This window comes from Phocoena sinus, chromosome 1 (genome assembly GCF_008692025.1).
Source record: "Phocoena sinus isolate mPhoSin1 chromosome 1, mPhoSin1.pri, whole genome shotgun sequence".
Lineage (NCBI taxonomy): Eukaryota > Metazoa > Chordata > Mammalia > Artiodactyla > Phocoenidae > Phocoena > Phocoena sinus.
Window position 1 is genome coordinate 170,790,356 of NC_045763.1, and position 22,121 is coordinate 170,812,476.

General features: G+C 39.8%; 1 protein-coding gene across 7 annotated transcripts in view; it reads left to right on the forward strand.

Annotated features, from left to right (window-relative positions):
* ESRRG (estrogen related receptor gamma) overlaps positions 1–22,121 on the forward strand; it is a 643,230-nt gene that overhangs the window by 489,452 nt on the left and 131,657 nt on the right. For all 7 annotated transcript variants that reach the window (XM_032604485.1, XM_032604480.1, XM_032604500.1 and 4 more), the window contains one exon: positions 3,862–3,978. In XM_032604485.1, the coding sequence (XP_032460376.1) occupies positions 3,862–3,978 (117 nt within the window). The remainder of the gene's footprint in view (positions 1–3,861; positions 3,979–22,121) is intronic.

Here is a 22,121-nt window from a genome sequence, read left to right on the forward strand (position 1 = left end):
AGCTCTCCTGGTTTTGCCATGGATTTCCATTTTTGTCAAAGGTATTTTTGTAAGGTGTTGAAAAATTAACTAGATTTTCTTCTACTTTTTTTTTTTTAATTTGATTTGTGGAATGGTTTTCCTAGTGTGCTTCATTTTGCTTCCTAATAGGCCATCTAGCTCACTTGACCTTGTGGACAGTACTATGTGACAGCATCATAATTGATGTTCAGAAAAATGACCTTGAGATACCAAAAAATATCTCATAATTTGAAGTGTATCATTTTACTTATATACTACGTTTGGGTGGAGGATTTCTATTCTGCGTAAGCAATAATCCTTGCCTCCAGGGTCTTACCATCTAATAGATAATATGCACGTGAAAAGGTATAAAAGAATCTGGCACGTCTGTATATGATGAGAGTACCCGAAAAGATATGAGAACCAAGAAATCATTTTCTGCTAGGGTGGTTTGAGAAGTTTTCATGAAAGATTTGAATGGAATTTGAGTTGAACGTTGAGCCTTGGAAGTAATTTTAAGAAGAAAAGAGGGGCAAAGATAGATCATCCTCAGAGGGACGTCTGAAGGACACAGCAAAAACTGAATAAATCAGATCGGTGCATCAGGAAGTTCATATAAGGTAATCATTGTAATGTTGCTGGAAAAGTGGATGAGAGTCACATGGGGCAGGGATTTTGTTGGCTAGGTGAATATTTTATGTTTATTCCAGAGGCCATAGGAATCTATTGTTTCTTTCTGTTTTTTTTTTTTTTTGCGGTACGCGGGCCTCTCACTGCTGTGGCTTCTCCCGTTGCGGAGCACAGGCTCCGGACGCGCAGGCTCAGCGGCCATGGCCCACGGGCCCAGCCGCTCCGCGGCATGTGGGATCTTCCCGGACCGGGGCACGAACCCGTGTCCCCTGCATCGGCAGGCGGACTCTCAACCACTGCGCCACCAGGGAAGCCCTCTATTGATTTTTTTAAAAGTTGAGTTAACAACATTATCAAAAACATCATAGGAGGAGGAATATGATCGTGGTATGCAGTGTGGATTAGAGGGGGACAAGACGGAGGCAAAATGCCCAGTTAGGAGATAACTACCATAGTCCAGGTGTGGGCTCACACAGGCCTCATTTAGGGGCCTGTCAGAGGGCCTTGTTGCGAAGGATGAGGATATAATTTTCAAAGAAGAAGAGGAACTAGTTTGAAAAGAAAGGTGATTATTTTGTGTGTGTGTGTGTGTGATGCTGGGTCATCCCAGTAGTTTCCAGCACTGGGTTAAAAGGGATGGGGCAGGGGAACTTGTGCTCATGCCTTGATACTAGAAAGTGAACAAATGATGACTTTGTATTGACTTTTGAGGAACAAAAAAAGGGAAGTAATGCTGTTCGGAAAACATTTTTTTTTTCCCTTTCTAACTAGTTTTTGTTCCGCTCTTCCTAAGAAAGCAGAGGCTTGGGTTTCTTTTTAAATAAGTATAAGGAGAGCCACGTAGACTGGAAGGATCTGGTAGTAGAATACTAATTAACCCCTAGAAAATGGCTAGCAACACTCTCTTGATGCAAAATAAATTTTCAGTGAAAATCACAGTGAAAAATTATTCATCTAAAGTTCAGATTCTAAATCCTTTTATTCTCAGCCGTGACCCAGCCAGTTTGGTTCCTTTGACTTATCCTTGGTTTTCTGTGAGTGTAATAATACAGTAACACAGTAATATCTCTGAGGAAGGTGATGGTATGTGCTTCTGTTGATGCAATTAATATTACTCTTAATATTTCACCTATTATGTTAAAAAGTAGTTGCTTTTATTACTATAAATGCCCTGAATTAGAATGCTAATTTAGTCAATTTTGATAGGATTATCTTAAGTTATAATGCACAGGCTTTTTTTTTTTTTGAAGTCATGCATACTTAACCAGTTCCCCGTAGTTATGAGTGGTTAGGTATTACTTCCTGTTGAATTAGCAGTTGCTGAGTAGTTGAGTCTTTCTACAATCCTGCAATCCACTAATGTGATATTTAATGAGGAGACATCAGTCTGGAGAAAGGTAGTCAATATAAATCAGTGTTTACAAAGTGTGATTAACTCTGAAATATTTCATCAATGCTGTGGTCCCAGGCAGACTCTATGCTAATTACTAGAATCTGTGCATGTTTCAGGGGACTTGGATGGACCCTGGGTATTGCAAACATGGAGCAGCAAAATTGCAATTATGCTCGGACCGTCTCTGATGACAATTTATGCATTTGGTCTGATGACCTCCCCCTTCCCAAGAGGGCAATAAACAGAATGCATTTTCATTAAGATACTAATGCACTTAATCACAAGGGGAAAGGGTTAGGAAGTAACGAAAGACCTTCAAGCACTATGTGACAGAGCTGATAGGGGAGAGAGGCTTTATTTTAAAGTCAGCTTCTCTACAAAGCTGTAGGCAGCCCCAGAGCACTTCCCACACATAGTCTTTGGCACTAATTGAAAAATTGCAAGTTAAAGTTTGGATCTTCTGGTGACATCCTTATCACTTCAGATCTGTTGTTACTAACGTAAATGATGTAAACTGTAATATTAAGAATATAATCTCATTTATTTATAACACTTCCATGCAGCTTGAGTGTTTGGAATTCATTATGCAAGTAATTTAATAAACATGATGATGATGACGGTGATGATGGTGGTCATGATGGTTGTAATGAAGATGGTGATGATGACGGTTGTAATGAAGATAGTGATGGTGGTGGTGATGGTGATGATGATGGTAATGATGGTGGTGATGGTGATGATGGTAATGATGGTGGTGATGGTGATGATGATGGTAATGATGGTGGTGATGGTGGTGATGATGGTAGTGATGATGGTGGTGATGGTGATGATGATGGTGATGGTGGTGATGGTGATGATGATGGTGATGGTGGTGATAGTGGTGATGATGGTGATGGTGGTGATGATGGTAATAATGGTGGTGATGGTGATGATGATGGTAATGATGGTGGTGATGGTGGTGATGGTGGTGATGATGGTGATGGTGGTGATGATGGTAGTGATGACGGTGGTGATCATCATCATCGGTAAACATTTTCCAAGAGTAAAATTGTATTGTAAAGCTCTGGTAAGTGATGAAGCAAGAACCATGTAACTTCAGTCCCTGCCCTCAAGGAGCTTACTGCGCAGTCCCAAATTAGCCTGCTGATGATTTTTCACAGTGAGATTTGTACTGTTCAGTATCAGAGAGACAAAAAGTCTGATGCATCAGGGCATTAGTAACCAAAAGAAATCCAGGATGGATGATACTGTAATACTTTTTTTTTGTTTTATTTTGTTTTGGGTTTTTTTGCGGTACGCGGGCCTCTCACTGCTGTGGCCTCTCCCGTTGTGGAGCACAGGCTTCGGACGCGCAGGCTCAGCGGCCATGGCTCACGGGCCCAGCCGCTCCACGGCATGTGGGATCTTCCCGGACTGGGGCACGAACCCATGTCCCCTGCATCGGCAGGCGGACTCTCAACCACTGCGCCACCAGGGAAGCCCTGTAATACGGTTTTGATGTTGATGTCTTTATGGAAATAATCTGCTGGGAGATTTCTTTTGGATCCTCGAATTCTGGAAGACCGCTACTTTGTATGAGTGGATGAAGCACAATTTTAAAGGCTGATTCTAAGCTTAATCTTTTGAAGAGCTTCACCATGTATCTTCTCATTGTTTGATGCATCTTCAGTGGTTATAGCGAGCATCTGGCTCCATGATATTTGTGACATCCTCATGACTCCTGTTGACTTTTTTTTGAGGGACGACGGCAGGAGTAGCAGAGTTGGTGTTGCCTTGGGGATGCTAGGATTGCCTGGGTCTTGCAAATCTAACAGCTTCTTTTCTTAAACTCTATGTTTTAGGTAATATAGAATATAGCTGCCCTGCCACGAATGAATGTGAAATCACAAAGCGCAGACGTAAATCCTGCCAGGCTTGCCGCTTCATGAAGTGTTTAAAAGTGGGCATGCTCAAAGAAGGTAAGGCTGTGTGCTACTGCTCCTGTACTTTAGGCTGGGGGTGCGGGATATACAGGGAATTACAAAAATATTAGAGAAACCAGGCAACTCTGGGGTCACAGTAAGTATCCTGAATCTGATAGCAGAATACTCCTCCTTTATACCTGGACTTGCTGATCTCTCGTGGCTAACTGCTTGACATCAACAGGAAGGGACAAGGTAGGACACATCTGATGTGTAGCTAAACCCACCAGGTATGCTTGGCAGTTCGGTTTCTTTTCATCTTTACTGTTTGCAGAAGGCAAAGGATGAATGGTAGCCAAGAGGCTACTGTCATTGTCTTTTTGCTTTCTTTTCACTACTAGGTCTACAGAGGGATCCCCCCCCCCATCTTTACTGAGGTATAACTGACAAATAAAAATTGTGTATTTTTAAGGTAGATGACCTGTATTTCATTAATATATATTTTGAAATAATTGCCATAATCAAGGTAATTAACACATCCATCACTTCATATGGGTACCGTTTTCTTTCTTTCTTTTTTAAAAATTCATCTTACGTTTAAAGTACTCTTTATTCTTTTCTAATCTTATCTTTGGGACTTATCTTCTATTATAGTTTGTAACAATGATATTAAAATTGTTGCTTTCAGTTGAGGATAACAACAACAAACACAAAATAATAACGATGAGCATGTATTCCGTGCTAAATGAATTGCCTAAGTTCCCACAGCAGATGAGGGTAGAGCCAGGAACTGAACCCAAATAGATTCTAGAATTCACTCAAGTCCCCCACCTAAATCAAAGTTCCTGAAATCTTTGTATATTTCAGTATGTCTAGTGAAACTAACATTTTAGCTTGGAGATGGAGAAAAATTGTTCTTTTCTGTGGGAGGCCTAGGTTTAGTTTTGGGTTTGTTTTTAATATATTTCTGTATAGGTATGTGCTTTGTAGATGTGCATTTTATATACTGCATTTAGGTTTCACTGTTTCCTTCTCTTCAGAAAATTTGCCAGAGTTTAAAATAAATATGATAATTTTATACAGTAACAAAATGGAAATATGGTCATTGAAAGAATATGAGGTAAATTAAATATTTAAATGTACTGTTTCTGTTGAGTCATAGACTGTATCTTGTTCCTGGAGTCGGCCTTATGAGTTTGTATAATTTGTTGTTACTGGAGATCACCTATTTTTTTTACAGGCTTTTTTTTTTTTTTTTTTTTTTAGTAACTTTATTTATTTATTTATTTTTGGCTGCGTTGGGTCTTCATTGCTGTGCGTGGGTTTTCTCTAGTTGCTGCGAGCTGGGGCCACTCCTCGCCATGGTGCGTGGGCCTCTCATTGTGGTGACTTCTCTTGTTGTGGAGCACAGGCCCTAGGTGCGTGGGCTTCAGTTGCTGTGGCTTGCGGGCTCTAGAGCGCAGGCTTAGTAGTTGTGGCATACGGGCTTAGTTGGTCCATGGCATGTGGGATCTTCCCGGACCAGGGCTCGAACCCGTGTTCCCTGAACTGGCAGGTGGATTCCTAACCACTGCACCACCAGGGAAGTCCCGAGATCACCTATTTTTTAACTTCAAAATCCAAGTAGATCCAAGTATTTATTCCTCATGAATGAACCAGAGCTTTAATTAGGTATGGCATCACCAGATCTCATAATTTTTCCTGGCTTGTTCTTATTCCAAGATTTTTACTGTGAACCATGTCATAGGAAGATTAATGAAGCAGATTGTATTTGGGTACGTGGAATTCATGCTATTTTTCTCTTGTCCACTAAGATTAACTCCTCCACTGGCTAGGAACTAAGAAGATTCTCCCAAAGTCTTCTCATCCTCAACTTGAAAAATAATTGTAAACAAGCGTGTAACTTTATCATGAAAGCCATATCATGAAAACCAAGATATTTGCCAAGTAAAAAAATAAAATAAAAAACAGATTGCCTGCAGCAACATGGATGGACCTAGAGATTATCATACTAAGTGAAGTAAGTCAGAGAGAGAAAGACAAAAATCATATATATCACTTATATGTGGAATCTAATAAAATGACACAAATGAACTTATTTACAAAACAGAAATAGACTCACAGACACAGAAAACAAACCTGTGGTTGCCAAAGGGGAAATTGAGGGGGGAGGGATAAATTAGGAGTTTGAGATTAACAGATACACACTACTATATATAAAATAAATAAACAACAAGGACCTACTCTATAGCACAGGGAACTATATTCAATATCTTGTAATAGCCTATAATAGAAAAGAATCCGAAAAAGATATATATGTGTGTGTGTATATGTATAACTGAATCACTTTGCTGTACACCTGAAACTAACACAACATTGTAAATCAACTTTAATTCAATAATTAAAAAAAGAAAACAAATTGCCTAGTAGGATGATTCAATTTACATATAAATATATTTTATATAAAATATGCTATTAAATTTATATTAAATAAAAATTTTATACAAATTTGTACTGTAATAATTTATATTAATACATGCACATTACGATGGTATATGCATGGAGAAACAGAAGGAAGGATAAAGATTGGTACCAGTGTTAACACTAGTACCTAGAAAAAAAGTCAGGGTAGGGAGTACTTTTCTTGTTTACTCTATAGCTTTTGGCACTGTTAGGATTTTTCCACAGTGAACACGTTTTGCATTTATAATGCATTTCCTAAATATTTATTAAGTTCCTCTCATGTGCCAAGCACTATTCTAGGCTCCAGTGATGCCACAGTGAAAATGACAGATATGGTTTCTCTTGCTAGAAGAAAGCTTATGTGGAAGATACTAAAAGGATAACAATTTTAACAAAGGAAAACATATGAATAATAACCCAACGATAACAACCCAACCCATATGACAAAGAGTTTTCCTCTGAGTTAGGACAGTGGTGATAGCTGACTTTCTTGTGGTGGAAACATTACCTTAGTAATTGCCTTAAACCTCATAGCAGAGTAGCAAACAAAACATATTTCAGAGTGTAACAAGTGATTGACAATAATATTTTTGGTCTTAATTATCTTTATATTGCCACTTAGTTGAGCTATAGAGACTCAAACCAAACTTAGGCTCATTTGAAAAGGCTTAATTTAGAGTTTGGACTTGAGGAATCATTATTTTCCAAAAGCAAATCAATGTTTTAAAAATGTTATAAAAGTAATGTATCAATTAACACTTTGAATGGGTATGTCCTAGATTTGGATTTTATTGTTAAAAACTAAACTACATGGAGATATACCTCCATGTCCAGGTAAATAGGATTTTTTTGAGCAGTTTGATTTTACTACTAGTGTACTCACCTATTTGCCCTTCCAGTTTTAAGGAGGAAGTAGAAAACATTTTCCCCTAAATAATTTTCCCCATTGTGTTTTCAAGAAGGAGCAATCTTGAAGGGTGGTTAGAGTGACTGAAAAGGTGTGAACTGTGTTTAATTAAACATTGTTGGTGAAAGTAAATAGAACGGGTGCTTATCTATAATTCACACCTCTTCAGTTGCTGTTATCAAGCCTTTAGAGGGACTGTTTTCAAGGGAATTGCTGCTGTTGCTGATATACTCAAAAAATAATTTATTTTCCTTTACTTCCTTGTGCCCACTTTGGTGGAAAAATATCTCTACGCCCCTTCCCCCAAATAGAAAGGAGATGATAGTTATGAGTAAATACGGAATACTCTTTTTCTTCTGTCCTTAAAAAAATACAATGAAATATTGCATTACACCCTGCATATAAATGCACAGTTATGTTTGGCCATCTCCTTGGCTCAAGGCTTACCTTCTCAGCCTGGAGAGAATGATACTGTCTTAAATGTATCTTTATGGATGGAGAGGGGTTTCAGTCCCATGCAGTATGTCAGAGATGATGATGTTGTAAATCTATTCCAATGTAAACCTGTTCAATTCGATTACCGGTCCGTAATAATATTTGTCTGTACAACCCCCATGTTGGCCACAGCAGTCCATACAGGCTGATGGCACAGCAGGTCGGGAAATTGACAGACCAAATCTATTTAAACAGAAAACAACATGAGTTCTAGAATCTGAAATGAAATCAGATTTCAACAGCTTTGATGGGAATCTTCTTTCCTTTCACAGGGATTTTTATTCACCTAGCCATGTGCATCTTAGATAAAATGCTGCTTGAGGGAAATGAAGATGTTTTCATTAAATAGGGCATTTATAAAAAGATGAGACTTTTATTCTTTTAAAAATAATGTCTTGGTTTTACTGAGTGGCATTTCTACTAATGATGTGAGGTACGAAATGGAAGTGGTGGCTTAGTGGGTAAACAACTCCAGTTACATCGCAGTGTGTGTAATTAAATTCCTATAAGACGTGGCTTATCATTAGACAGCACCAGAATCATATCCAGATGAACCATGTTTGGTTTTAATATTAGAATATTTGAATCAAAATATTGTTACCAGTGGAAGCAAAGAAACAGTTGTGTGGGGAAAACAACAAAATGCAACAACATAAAACTGTGAGAAGTACAGTTAAAAAAAATGGTACTTTGTTCAAATCCAAGTTGTTGCACCACTCCGCATCCTGAAAAATCCCCTTCGCTTTTTCTGGGCTCCCCTTTCTGCCAAGCCTCACGAATGATGGGCCAGCATTATTTTTTTGGCATTATACCATACTGTATGTCAGAGAAAACCCATCTATTACAAGATATCTGGTCTCAACATTCCCTTTTCATTTTTTTCAGGTATTGTTTATTTGAAGGAAAAAACAAGAACTAATCAACGTGTACCTATAAATCTAGTCAAGATTTATTTTTATTTTGATCTTTCTCCTTAGTTATTTAAAGGCTATTGTAGGACATACTGGTTCGGTTTTCTCTCTGTCAGTGGCAAACAGACATTTTATGAAAGCAATAATTATTTTATTTACGTATAGAATTCATGGATCCGAAGATTGAAGAGAGGCTTTTTGCTCTTTATTGGCGTGATGGGTTTCACCTTGGTGACTCAAGTATTTTTCTTTGACTCTTACACATGAGAGCAAGAGATGCACATTTGTGTGCAATATTATATTCCCCAGCCAGGCCAGCCTGCATGCCGTAGTACAGACGAACCCAGGCAGCCTGGCGGACTGGTTTAGTTATTTCATGCCAAGAAATTGTGCTTGTCACATTGCCTTTAAAGAGGTGGTTACTTAACCCTTCTAATCATCGCTTTCATCATTTGCAAAATGGTAGTGCGATAATAGTATTTGCAAAGAAAATGTTGTGCATAGCCAATAAGATACTGCAGGTTAGGTGCTCAGCATACCATGTGACCCAGAGCAAGGACCAGATCAAGGTTAGCTATTGTTGCTGGAGACGGTAGGGGGTCAAGCTTTAAGGTCAGGTGGATCTAGATTCAAGCCCTGGCTCTGTCTCCTCCTGGACCTGGGGCAAGGTATATGACCTCTAGGACTCACTTGCTTCAACCTATTTATTTATAAATATGGAACTTAATCCTTTGTCTACCAAAGCAAATGGACAAATCACACACCTTTTCAAACAAGAAGAAATATAAGAATTCTACTAACCTCATAGGTACATTAGAAGAAATATAAGAATTCTACTAACTTCATAGGTACATTAAATTTTACTGAGGTAACTTTGATATCAGACCATCGTGGATAAAAATCAGAGGAGAGAAATAAGTTTTAGCACACCTCCATAAATATTAACTGAGCTTCTCCCACGTGTCTGGCAACAGACACGTGGGAGAAGCTTTGGCTTTTAATTCTGATTTTCCACAACCTTGCATTGTGATTTTAAGCAAGTCCATTCAACTCTGCCTTTATTTCCGTATGTGCCCGGGAGCAGTTAGACTACTTTCTTTCTCATCTCTTCTATTCTAAAATTCTATAAGTTTTGTTAAAAATGATATAATGTCTCTAGAAACATAGTACCAATATATGACACAAAGATACTTATAATTATTACCGCTGCTGATGACTATGTCCATAAGTTTGAAAATACAGTAAGAGCTATGATTCGATAGACATGGCTAATGAATTGTGCTACTTTGTAAATTTTGTCTTAACTGAATAATTCTTTGGATGCTTTCCATCTTTCTAGAAAAGCAGGAGGTATGTTATTTTTGTCAAAGTTAATAGAAGTGAGTTGAAGGAACAGTAGAACAATTAATAGGTATTTAAATACTTAGGACTTGAAGTCTTGATCATGTATTTTTGTAGTGTTTGAAAAACTTTTCCTCTTTATTTCCTCACAGCCCCTACCATCTCTTGTTAATAAATTGAAGTGCAGTCAGTAGAGTTTTATTTCTGTGGGCATCTAAAGGCTCATCACGGGTTGCCGTGTTGCTACTGGTCAGATATATTTGAAGTTTTGTTGTTAGATTTTTAAAATAAAAACATTGCCATAAGTGGGAGAGGAGAAGAGCGAGTTTATATAATTTTAAGTGCCTTCTGGGGGAAAATGAGCCATTAAAACAAACAAAACACATAACGATGTTATATGTGTTTTGTCGATAACCATATTTACATTTCATATCTGATTTGACATCTTTAAAGTAAGTTTCTATTACAGAGGTGCTCAATATTTTCTTCCACTTTTTAAAAGTCTAAAAAATAGAAGGGTGAAGATTCTAGGCTGACAATTTACAAGATATGGTATAATCGTGATTCTTCCTGTTCAGGGTAAAGTCAAAGCAGTGGTTGGGAATCAGCATTGGAAATAATGTGGAAAGGTGCAGGATATTACAGTTTTATTATCACCTTAAAACCTCACTGAGAGGAAAATAGTGGGACCCTGAGTGCCAGATTCTCATTAATCAGATGAGGAACTCCAGGTTCAGAGTGTTTTAGTAACTTAACCCAAGGTCCCATTGCAGATCAGTGGGAGTGAGATGAAAGTCAGGTATGTCATATTCTCAGACCCCTCCTGTAGCTCTATCAAGCCATGTTGCAGGCTTGGCCCAAAAAGGGGTCTTTCCTGCTCCAGCTGTGGGTTGATTGCCCACCATCTCAGTACAGCAGGCCAGTAGTGGCCAGAAGTATTCATTTAAGGGTAGAGAAAATGGGAAACAGTGCTGGCACTCCCAGGAAGCAGCAGAACTTGTGGGTTTAACAAGGGGTTTGTGCCTATGATACATGCATAAAGGGCATTCATAAGGAAGGGACTTTTCCTTAGGATTCTGAATGGGGAAACCAGACTTTTCACCTGGAGTTTAATGAGGCCACTGAAGATACAGATAATGGTGGGGCTCGGCCCAGGAAAGGTCTTTACAGGATAACCGAGCAGCTAGAATATTGGGCATAGAGTGAGTTGGAGAAGGCATTGTGTACCAGGAGCTGTGGAGTGGGGAATGGCAAGGTTAAAGATGCTGCATAGAGGGACTTCCCTGGTGGCACAGTGGTTGAGAATTTGCCTGCCAATGCAGGGGACACAGGTTCGAGCCCTGGTCCGGGAAGGTCCCACATGCCATGGAACAACTAAGCCTATGCGCCATAACTACTGAGCCTGTGCTCTAGAGCCCACGAGCCACAACTCCTGAGCCCATGTACCACAACTACCGAAGCCCACGTGCCTAGAGCCTGTGCTCCGCAACAAGAGAAGCCCCTGCTCACTGCAACTAGAGAAAGCCCGCACGCAGCAACGAAGACCCAACGCAGCCAAAAATAAAATTAATTAATTTTTAAAAAGACACTGCATAGAACAATGCATTCAGGTCCGTTCATTTTGGTCAAGCTGAGTTAGTGTCTGTTTCTAGATAGGTCCCTGGGAAAGAAATTAACCTGAAAAAGTATGAAGATCTAGAATGCTCTTTCATTTTCATTTCCTGGTTCTCTAGTACCTTAAAAGGCTCATGCCATGTATGCCCTGCGTAAATCTTTTGGCTTGCCAAATCATTTAAAATCCATCAAGCATTGCCAGTCTGTGTAGAATGGAACGCCCTCATCTTTTGCTCTGTCTCATCGATTAATAAGACCTACCTCATATTTAGGAAATCTTTGAGTGGAAAAAATGATAGGAGTATAGAGGATTCCTCCACAGTAGAGGATTCTTTGTCCAGAGACCCTATTTATTCTGAGCTATCTTATCATAATCCATAGTGTATACTTCCTATTTCTACTTTTTAGTTTGGAGAAGGCATTGTGTGTGTGTGTGTGTGTGTGTGTGTGTGTGTACATTTATACATACATATGAGACAGAGCACAGATTATGCATTTATTCATTTAGCTGCCATTACATCTCCCCAGTCAGTTGTCTTGAGCCCCCAGGTTATAAAGAAAACTTATCCCAGAACTGTTTTGCTGCAACTACAGCTTGTGTTTTGATTTATATATGGCAGTGGGAACTCAGAGTCTTCTGGGTTTACCCTATCAGCAGAAGCAGCAAAGAGCAACTTATCTAATGACCCTTCTGTTTCATATCTTCCATTTTAATAAAATGTTCATTTAAAGGCTGTAGCATTTTTCCAGGTAGATTCTCTTTAAAAAATACAAAAACTACTCAGCCCATTTATTAACAAACAGATTTGTTTTTGCTTACTTAAAGAACCTGCTTAGAGCAATTTATCCTAGCAAAATATCTTTTGTAAAAACCTCTGAATAAGATGTTGCCAAGGTGGATTTTTTTTCCCCCAAGTCTAATATCATTATGCTACCAAGTCAAAAACAGAAATTATTGGTAGGGAAATTTGGGTTCCTACTGCCTTCAAAAAGGAGAACAAAGAAAAGGAGAAAGCTTTAATGGTATTCAAGGAATATATTTCTCTGTTAGATGACAGTTAGTAGAACTGCATTGACCTCACCGGTATTTCTCGCACTCTCTGTTGTAATAGTATCCTAAGAAGCTCCCTCATTAATGCAGAGGATTAAACAAAACTCCCAAGTTATAATGTAAGCAATAGCAAAGAGCACCGTTTTCGTGAGCTCTGTCTTGACATTAAGCTGTTGGGAATATACTTAAGGTGCCACGAAAACTTATTTCGTGTACAGGTACTGCACTACCAGATGATGACTTCTGGGTTTTTTTTGTCATGCTTTGTTGGTATGAAAGCCTGAATAGTCTTCAAATGAATAGCAAAGATTTTGAGGGTAAGAGTAATAACACTTATTCGTGAGAGCTCAGTGTGCATTAGGCTATGTACTATGTGCTTTAGTTGGATTTTTATTTTTTTTGTTAAGCCTTACGGTGACCTCCAGAGGTGGGTATTTCCCCATTTCACAGAGGAGAGAAAAGCTTAGAGAGATTATGTTACTTGCCAGAGTTCTCACAATGCATGATGGAGTCTGGGTTTTAGAGCAGGCTTTCTGGCTCTACTGCTTATTCTCTGTATTTGTTTAATACAGTAGGAATATTCTATATATTTAGCTTGGGATTCTTCAGCGGCTATGGGTATTATGAGATACTGAGCTCTTAAAAGATTACTTAAATAAACCAGTTTTTTTCCGAACCAGGGCTCACTTGATTGCTTTGAGTTCTTTACTTCACGTCCGGAAATAGAATGAACTGTGTCGAAAGGCAGTAAGTTTCCCATCACTATGAGAGATGATGTAGAGAACAATTTCAAGTGTCATGTGGGGATTAGACTAGAAGATCTTTCATGGTGACTTCCCACTATGAGATTCTTGAGATCTCAACATAAACTTTGGAATAACTTGCCAGTTATAAACTGTGTGAATGAACATCAACAACACTTAAGCTGTTCGGTTCCTGGGAACCCGATTTCGGGGGTCTCTGTGTCAAGCAGTGTGTGACATCTTATTTAAATCCCAATTGGAGCAGAGGGGAACGTTTTGTTTGGTGACATAGTTTTACTCTCTGGCTCCAGTTTTTAGTTAAGTGAAGTTCAGAACCAAATTCCTTGTAAGTTTGTAGAGAGCAGTGAATCTGAGTCACTGACTGTGAGTACCATCTGCCTCAGTTGTTTTGAGGATGTGGCCGTAGTGGACCGCTGGGATATTACAATCTTATCTGTCTTATAAATGGGGAAAATTGAAATACTAATGTTTTCAAGATTTGTCCATGATTCTGTATCTAACCCATGTGAATCTTAGTCTATCACATATTTCCTGTGGACCTTTGGTTCTCTGGAGCCATTTTATATTTATATATTTTTCGAAAATAACAATTACAGTAGAAATGAAGTGGAGAGATTCTCTCGTGTGATCTTACCAAACGCAGCACTGAGAATTATTTGAACTGAATACATCTACCCTCGCTCGCTGCCTTAGTGTGAGAGAAGACAGAAAGATTGCAATTATAAGGAACGGTTCTTTTAGCTTCCTTCCTCGTGCTTTAATGGGAATACTATTAATAGTTAATCATTTATTTGATTGTCCTCATTTGTCATTTCCATTTGTGAATTTGAAATAGGAAGCCAGCATTTATCTAATATGCTACCAATTTTTATTCCTTTTGGATTATTAAAAATCCCCAATGGATTTTGCCCCAAGGGGGAAAGAACCTGCTTCAACATTTGCTCTTGCACTAGAAGTCTAGTGACAGCATGGTAAGTGGGGAGGGGACGCCCCCGCCATATAGGACTCTGTTGGATGTGGAATTTTTCCCCACCAGCCTCCAGACAACAGATTTTTGTTCCTTTTCACCAATACCCGCATATATCAACGTGGCCCTGTTGTTTAAGACATTGTGCTTAAGTTTAATGCAAAGGAATTCTGGTATATATTTGAATAAGGCCCGTTTAATGAAGAGCTCCATGGTTTTATTTCCTTTGGGCACCATTTCTAACGTGTTAGTTACCGTACTTGTTGAGGCTACGCAGAATTCTGCTCCCTCTGTGTTATCCAAGGCATCAGACGTGATTTCGTTCGCTTTGAAGTCTCTCTCTCTTAGTAGGTTGTCGAGCCACCAACCAGCTTCCCTGAGGCAAGCTGTCTGCAAAAGAATAAGCCAGCTGGCTCGGCCAAGGTTGATCAATGATGAGCGGCAGGCTGGGTTCCAGGTTCACAAAAGCCACTCAGTGGAGAGTAGGTCAGCGGCTTCCCCAAAGCCAATTAGCTGGCAGAAGTCTGGGGTGCCTGGTGCTCGCCAAGTTCCCTGAGCCTGATGGTACTGGTGGGGAGTCCATCCTTGGGCTTCCTGGCGAACCAGACTTAAGTGAACGGCAGATTGTGCTGTTGGAGAGCCAGTGCGGCTTTGTGGCCACGAGAACAAATATCGAGGCCCTGCCGCTCCCACCCAGCCTGCCCCGGGCAGACAGCACGGCCCAGGCGCCTTCGAAGCTGCTTCCCAGGTGCCGTGGAGTTCACCTGAGTAGCCACACATCCTCATTTTGTTTTTACCTGACTTCAGCTTCTACGCTATTTAATATTGACGTGACTGTGAATCATGCCGTTAAAAGAGAAGCACATGGAAATGATTTTGGAAGCAGGAAGCTTTATAGAGACCTTTGACAGGAGTGTGAGGATTTCCACTCTTAAAGCCCCAATTGCAAGAGCCCCTGCTTCTACACGGCGGTTGGGATATCATGGGTCCGATGTCAGAACCCAAAGGGAGGGTTTCTTAGTGATTGCCCTTGGGTTACCCTGTCTCTCCAAAAATGATGTGTATCTAAAGTCATAATCCTTTCCCTATTTTTCTCAACGATGACATTTTCAACTGTGAGTCTTTTCTACATAGGCTGCGTAGTCCTAGTTTTAGGTGCCTGGACTGTTTGATTAGCATTTTTTAGGTATATTTGGGATGCGGGAAATTGAAGGAGTAGACTATGTAAGAATGAGATCATTTGCGTTACCTTGTTTCACTTAGCATGTGTTTCTGCTTAGCTCTGTATAAATTTCCGGTTCTGTTTCTCAGTTCCAGCCAGCACGTTACCCACTTAAGAAGTGAAGTTCATTTTGCCCGGCCTGCCTCTCAATTCTCAGCTACAAGTGATTTCCTTGTGGCCTCCTGAGCCCTTGTTTAGTGGCTTCTCTATGTCCAGTTAATTTCGCCCAATTAAACTTTTCCCTCATACCTAACTTTTTTGGGGCATACAACTTCTTCTTCCTTCCTCTGCCCTCCCCCCACCCTACCTTTTGAACATTTTTTTGTTCCAAAATTTCTTCTAAAAGCAAAGTTTCTTCACCACCATAGTGGGTTGCCATTCGGTGGTTTCCAAGCTTATGACCTCTGTAATTATCCCCTCCCTGTGCCACCCCCCTCCCCGGATTCACCCCCTGCTCTCTTACATTTATCCCCAGGCCTATTAAGTCTCTTCAGTATCAACATTATCATAATCATTAGTATATTTGAAGCCAATTAAATGGCAATTACTCTGACCTTAGCCAGTCTTAGGTTATTATCAATTCATGCATAATTTGGAAATATTTGGAAGGAATGTGGATTCTGACCTTATGGTCTAATCGGTGTAAATATTTCTATGTGCTGTCCAAGAAATACAGCCTGTTCATTATAACATCTAGAGTTGGGGTCAGGCTATTCCTCTGTAAGCTGCTTTCTAGCAACTTATGGACCGAAATCATACATATTCGCCAAACCCGTCTTCAAACATTTATTCATCCACTTTTTGTCCACCCGTTCAATGAATATTTTTGAGGCATGGCTCGATTACCAATCACTTTTTTAATGCCGAGGATAAAAAAGTGAACATGACAGACAAGTTTCTGCCCTCATGGAATTTATGATCCATCATCAATAATCATAAGCCTGATTATTTACAATTATATAGATTCTTCTCCCTTCTGAATTTTACCAGCCTTTATATTCTGTTTCATACAACTTAGCATTTTAATTTCAGGTAGGGAAGTAGAGTGTAAAGATGAAAAGCTTGGTGTCTCAGATCAGATGGAGTCTGTGACTGTGGATCGAGCCCTTGTAATATGTCTAATGCAAAAGAAGAATTGAATGTTTAATGTTATCTAATTTTAGTTAAATTAAATAGCCCCATGTGGCTGGTGATTAACCTGCTGGGCAGTGCAGACATAGAATCTGAGTTCAATCCAAACTTTCTTACTTACTTGCTGTGTTATCTCAAACAAATTGCTGTACCCAAATTTTTAAGCCTTATCTGTAAAATGGGGGTTGTAATTCTCACTGCATCAGAGAGTTGTTTTGAGGTTTAAATGAGGTAATAGTTGTAATATTCTTTGGCAGAGTGTCTAGTAAACAAATAAGAAATCAGAAAATATTGTGTTCGTATGGATATTAATTTTTTTTATTCTATTTGTCACTTAGTATTTACCATAGAGCAAAGCATAAACAGCTTCAGAACAGGGACTCTACCTGATTATATTTTAGTCTACCATGGCACCTAACATAACAATGATCACATAGTAGTTGCTCAATAAAATATAACTGATGAATTATTTCTTCTTTTTTAGTCTACTTTAGTAGGCTTTGAGTTCCATTATTAAAACCTGAATATAGAAATAATTTTGTCGTAAATAATGATTTTAGAAACAATTCCTGGGCTATCATCATATATAAGTCATTTCTACATTTTCCTTTATATGTGTGTGACCATGACAGAATGGTATTTCAGAAGTCATGTTGTACTGAATTTATATTGAATACCCTGATGACACAGCAATAGATATATCCTGTCTCAAAAAAAAAAGAAAAGAAGATGAGAAATGCCATTGTTTTTCACCTGTCTTGCCCATAGACATTTGATATGTTAATGAATATAAATGAGAAAATTAAGACCTATTTTTTAAATTGAAGTATAGTTGATTTACAATATTGTGTTAGTTTCAGGTGTACAGAAAAATATTAAGTTATACATATATATACTTTTTCGGCTTCTTTTCCATTACAGTTTATTACAAGACATTGAATGTAGCTCTCTGTGCTGTACAGTAGATCCTTACTGTTTATCTATTTTATATATAGTAGTATGTACCTCTTAATCCCAGACTCCTTATTTATCCCCTACCCCTTTCCCCTTTGGTAACCATAAGTTTGTTTTCTATGTAAGACCCATTTTAAATAACTTGCCTAAGGTCGTACAACTAGTAAATGGCAAAGCCAGAATTCCTTCCTGATTTCTCAGATGCTGAAGCCCATATGCTCTACTGATATTCATAATGCAGTCTTTTGGTTTCTCTCTTAATTAGTTGATCTAACCAGAGTGTTGAGGCAAAATATTATTTCAGGGCACATGGAAACCACCGTTCTCTGCTATTACTTCCTTTTGTGAGCAAGGAGAACTTGATTTCAGGGAATGGTTTTGCTGCCAGAAATAGTAGAATTCCAGAATCATTCCTTGTTATAGATACTCTAAAATAGGAGGCCTGTGCAATCACAGGACCGTTTTCTGATTTCTGTAAATGTTGCTCTCTGTAGGACCACAGGATTATTTCTTAATGTTTCCATGTAGACTATTTTTACCTTTTAGAAACGGTTTGAATCATGTTGGAGCCGCTGGTGTTTCTGAACTACACCCTTTCCAGGTAGGCTATCACGGGCTATTGTTTAGCAGAAGAGACTGCCAGTGCCTAGCATCTGTGCCCAAGAGGCAGTCCAGGTCATTGTCTGATGATTTCATTTTCTGTTGGTAGTATCACTTTCCTGCTCTGCAGTCAACAGGTCCAAATTTGTGGTCTGTGAACAAATGTATTTTGCAACGATTTTGTATATGTCTGTAGGTCTCCCAGGGAGTCATTAATTAGAATCTGGAGGGGATAGTGTAGAAAAATAAAGCTCCATTAATGGTGACAAAGTAAAAGGAACAGCGATTCAATTCAAACTCTGTGTGCCTAGGAAATATTAGATAGAGAATCTCCTGGTTATCTCACAAATCTTTAACTATTTGGTTATGTGCTCCAGCAGAAGAAATCTATCAAAACTTTTGTTAAGGTAGAAAAGAACAAAATCCCCCAGCTTTTACAAGTAATTCTACTTCTTTTTTTTTTTTTTTTGCGGTACGCGGACCTCTCACTGCTATGGCCTCTCCCGTTGCGGAGCACAGGCTCCGGACGCGCTGGCTCAGCGGCCATGGCTCATGGGCCCAGCCGCTCTGGGGCATGTGGGATCTTCCCGGACCGGGGCACGAACCCGTGTCCCCTGCATCGGCGGCGAACTCTCAACCACTGCACCACCAGGGAAGCCCTCTACTTCTATTTTAATGCCACTCGGGAACTGGACTCTTTGGAAGTTCCTAAGCTTATGAAGCTGGGAATTCTTCCCTTCCTCACCTTTCTTACTTGCAGTTATAGAATCTCACTAGCAGCTGCAGTTAATGCATTGATTTTAACTGGAAACCCAGAAGGAGTGAATGCTGAAGTCGGCTGAACTCTTAAACGGTCCTGGGAGACCAGAGTCATTTGCACATTGGAAAACAGCTAATGGGCCAGGGAAGCAGAGGTTAGTTGCAAGGCCTTTCCTATGCCTCCCCTCCATCACAGTGAGAGAGATCAGAGATAAAAAGTCTTCTCATGTGACCTGCTAAGGTACCTATACCTCATTCTTTTGCTTTATTTTCACTTTCCTTTTTCTTCACGGCTGGATATTTTAAAGAAATTCTAGGCTGAGGAAAGTAGAGGGGAAAATGCTGAATCCTCAGTTTCTAACATTGCAAAGTTCCATTAGGTAGTGTGATATCTTAAAAAGGCACGGGTTTCCTATATGGGCAAAATAAAGAGAATACATTTGGAATGGTATTATAAACACATCATTTGACATAGCGTGTTAAGATCATAGAATTTTCTGGTAGGCAGCCTTGAGTTGTTGTTAGGGGGCTGATGACTCACAAGTTTCTTAATGTCTCCAGCCTCGGTTTCTTCACCTATAAAATAGTGATCATAATAATAATGCCTACCCTATGGAGTTTGCTGTGAGGATTAAATAAGATAACAAATTTAAAATACTTAGCACCCTGTCTGGTAAATCTCAGCCCTTGGTTCATGTCAGCTGTCATCAGTATCATTACCATCACTATTATTTTGTTGTCTAAGTGTTCAGGACACTGCCTGGCTAAACCCAAAACAGATCTGTTCTGCTTGGTCTCAAATGTCATCTTCCTGGAATTTTTTTTCCCTTCTAAATGACCAAGCGCTGTGTTCACAGCAGGTTTGGGTTGTCTTCACACTGCTGCTCTCCATGACTTACTGGGGTCAGAGGTCCCCAGTAATGCTCTGTGTGACTCCAGCCCAAGACCCTCCCCCGTGGGTATGAGATCTGAAGGTGACAGGCAGGGTCGGCAGAACCTGCCAGAATTACAGAGACCCCTCTGTGGATTGTGGGAGAGCAGCACACAAGCCTGTCATGGACCAGAAACGAATGACCTTGCAGCCATGGAATCACTTCTCATCCAGATCATGGCTAACGTTTTCCAGAGTGTAATTTATGGCACCTACAGTTACTTTGGGACATGCTAATGTGTTCGTTCACTTCTAGCTTTTCAGGGTGAACAATATGTGAGTCATTAGTGAAGAAAGGGCTTCCGCCTCCACCTCGAGCTTTAACAACCATGCCATCCCTTCAAACCTGTGCTGTTTTAGGTTTGTTGTCTTTGTGGTTTTAGGTCTCTAAATAACTTGGGTTTAAGGTTGCAGGTCGCTGGGAGCCTGCAAGTTCTTTACTTGTCTTCCCAAGTTCTGCCTCGAAGCCATTATTCCGGCAGGGAAAGTAGAGAGTATAAATTACTCTTGCATAGGAATGTCCTCCCTTCCTTCCCCTTTTCCCTACCTCCTTTCCCTACCCTATTATTGACCTTAGAACATCACATCAATGGCAGCAGCTCAGAGTTCTGTATGGCGCCCACAGCTTTAAAGCTGGTTTTGTACCCATGTACTGCAAATCTCGTGGCAATGGTTTTGGTCCCAGAGTATGGGGGTTGGAAGGTTTGGCGTGGAGAAAAAGAGAAAACAAAGAGAAAGCAGGGAGGAGAGAGGAAGGAAGGGCAACAAAAACGGAAGAATAGGCTTACACGGTACAGATGACTTAGTTCTCTGCTTCTCTTAAAACTTGCCTTCTTCAATACATTTTGCATTCTTTCTCTGTATATACAGTGGTAACCTGGCAGAATACTGATGAGGCCAGAATGACATTTGAATCTCTCTCTGCAGCCTGCCTACCCACATTCCCCAGTTTCCTTTTGGGGGAGGAGGAAAGGTATCAGCCCCTGGTTTGTCCCTTTACAGTTTGTCCCTGCATCATTGAGTAAGAAACTACCACCCCAGGCAGTGTTATTACTGGGCGGATGCACTGCCTGTCCAGCTCTTCCTGCACTGGCTCGTCTCTAATTAAAGTACTTGCTATGAACAATTTTTAAGCACCGGAGCTTAATGAAGTTAGAAAAAGGATTTGGATGCAGTTTGTGAAGACTTCACATTGTTTGAGTTTTTTCTCTCGGGAGAACTGTAAAGTCTGGAGGCACTTTGAATTACTTACAATGTATTCCATTTTGTTCTTTTAAAAATTTCTCTTTTAGTGGTGCAGAGCTGAAAAAAGCCCACTGCCCACCTCCCCCCTTACCCCCCAGGAGAACACTGTAACTCTTGCTTTGCAAAGTGGCTTCTTGGGAATTTACCAGTCTTTGAATACTGTTATCTAATTAAAGGGATGGCTGTGTCTTTAATTCTCATTGGCAGTTCTACCTTTGACCCTGCAGTATTAGGAGTTAAAAGTAAAGTCGCATTCATCCAAGATAACCCGAAGCTTGTCCATTTGGGTACTTAGCCCTTTCACTGATGCCTGGAGCTCTGTGCCTCAGAGATACTGGGCTGAGCAGGAAAACAGTGATCTATGCAGTTCCGTGTAGATCTATGGAGTGAATTTCTCCAGCCACTGGTGGGTTACTGCTGACCAGTCAAATGCTGGCTAATGCCTTCTATTAGATATCGGAGTAGCCGTAATTTGTCGTCGATAGCTATAATTAGGTTTATCTACCCTTTTAACCAATACCATAATCTTTACCAGATTGTTATTGTTTGGGGCTATTGAGAGAAATTCTGAAAAAAACGTTCTAAAGATTGATTTCAAAGCAGTTCAACCCTTTTGGGATCCTTCCTTTTATCCACCCCTTATTCATTTTCCTCTCAAATAGTCAAATGCCTTCTCAGAAGGAAATGTCATGAAGGCATGTCATGTATCTGAAAAATAATTAATATAATTGACAGGAATGTCGGTTTTCTGCTGAGGTGTGTTTCTCCTAATCCCGCTGTGCAGTCTTTAATATTGATCTAATTGTTAGGAAATCTTGTCACTCTCCGCTTACCCTACCTGGGCT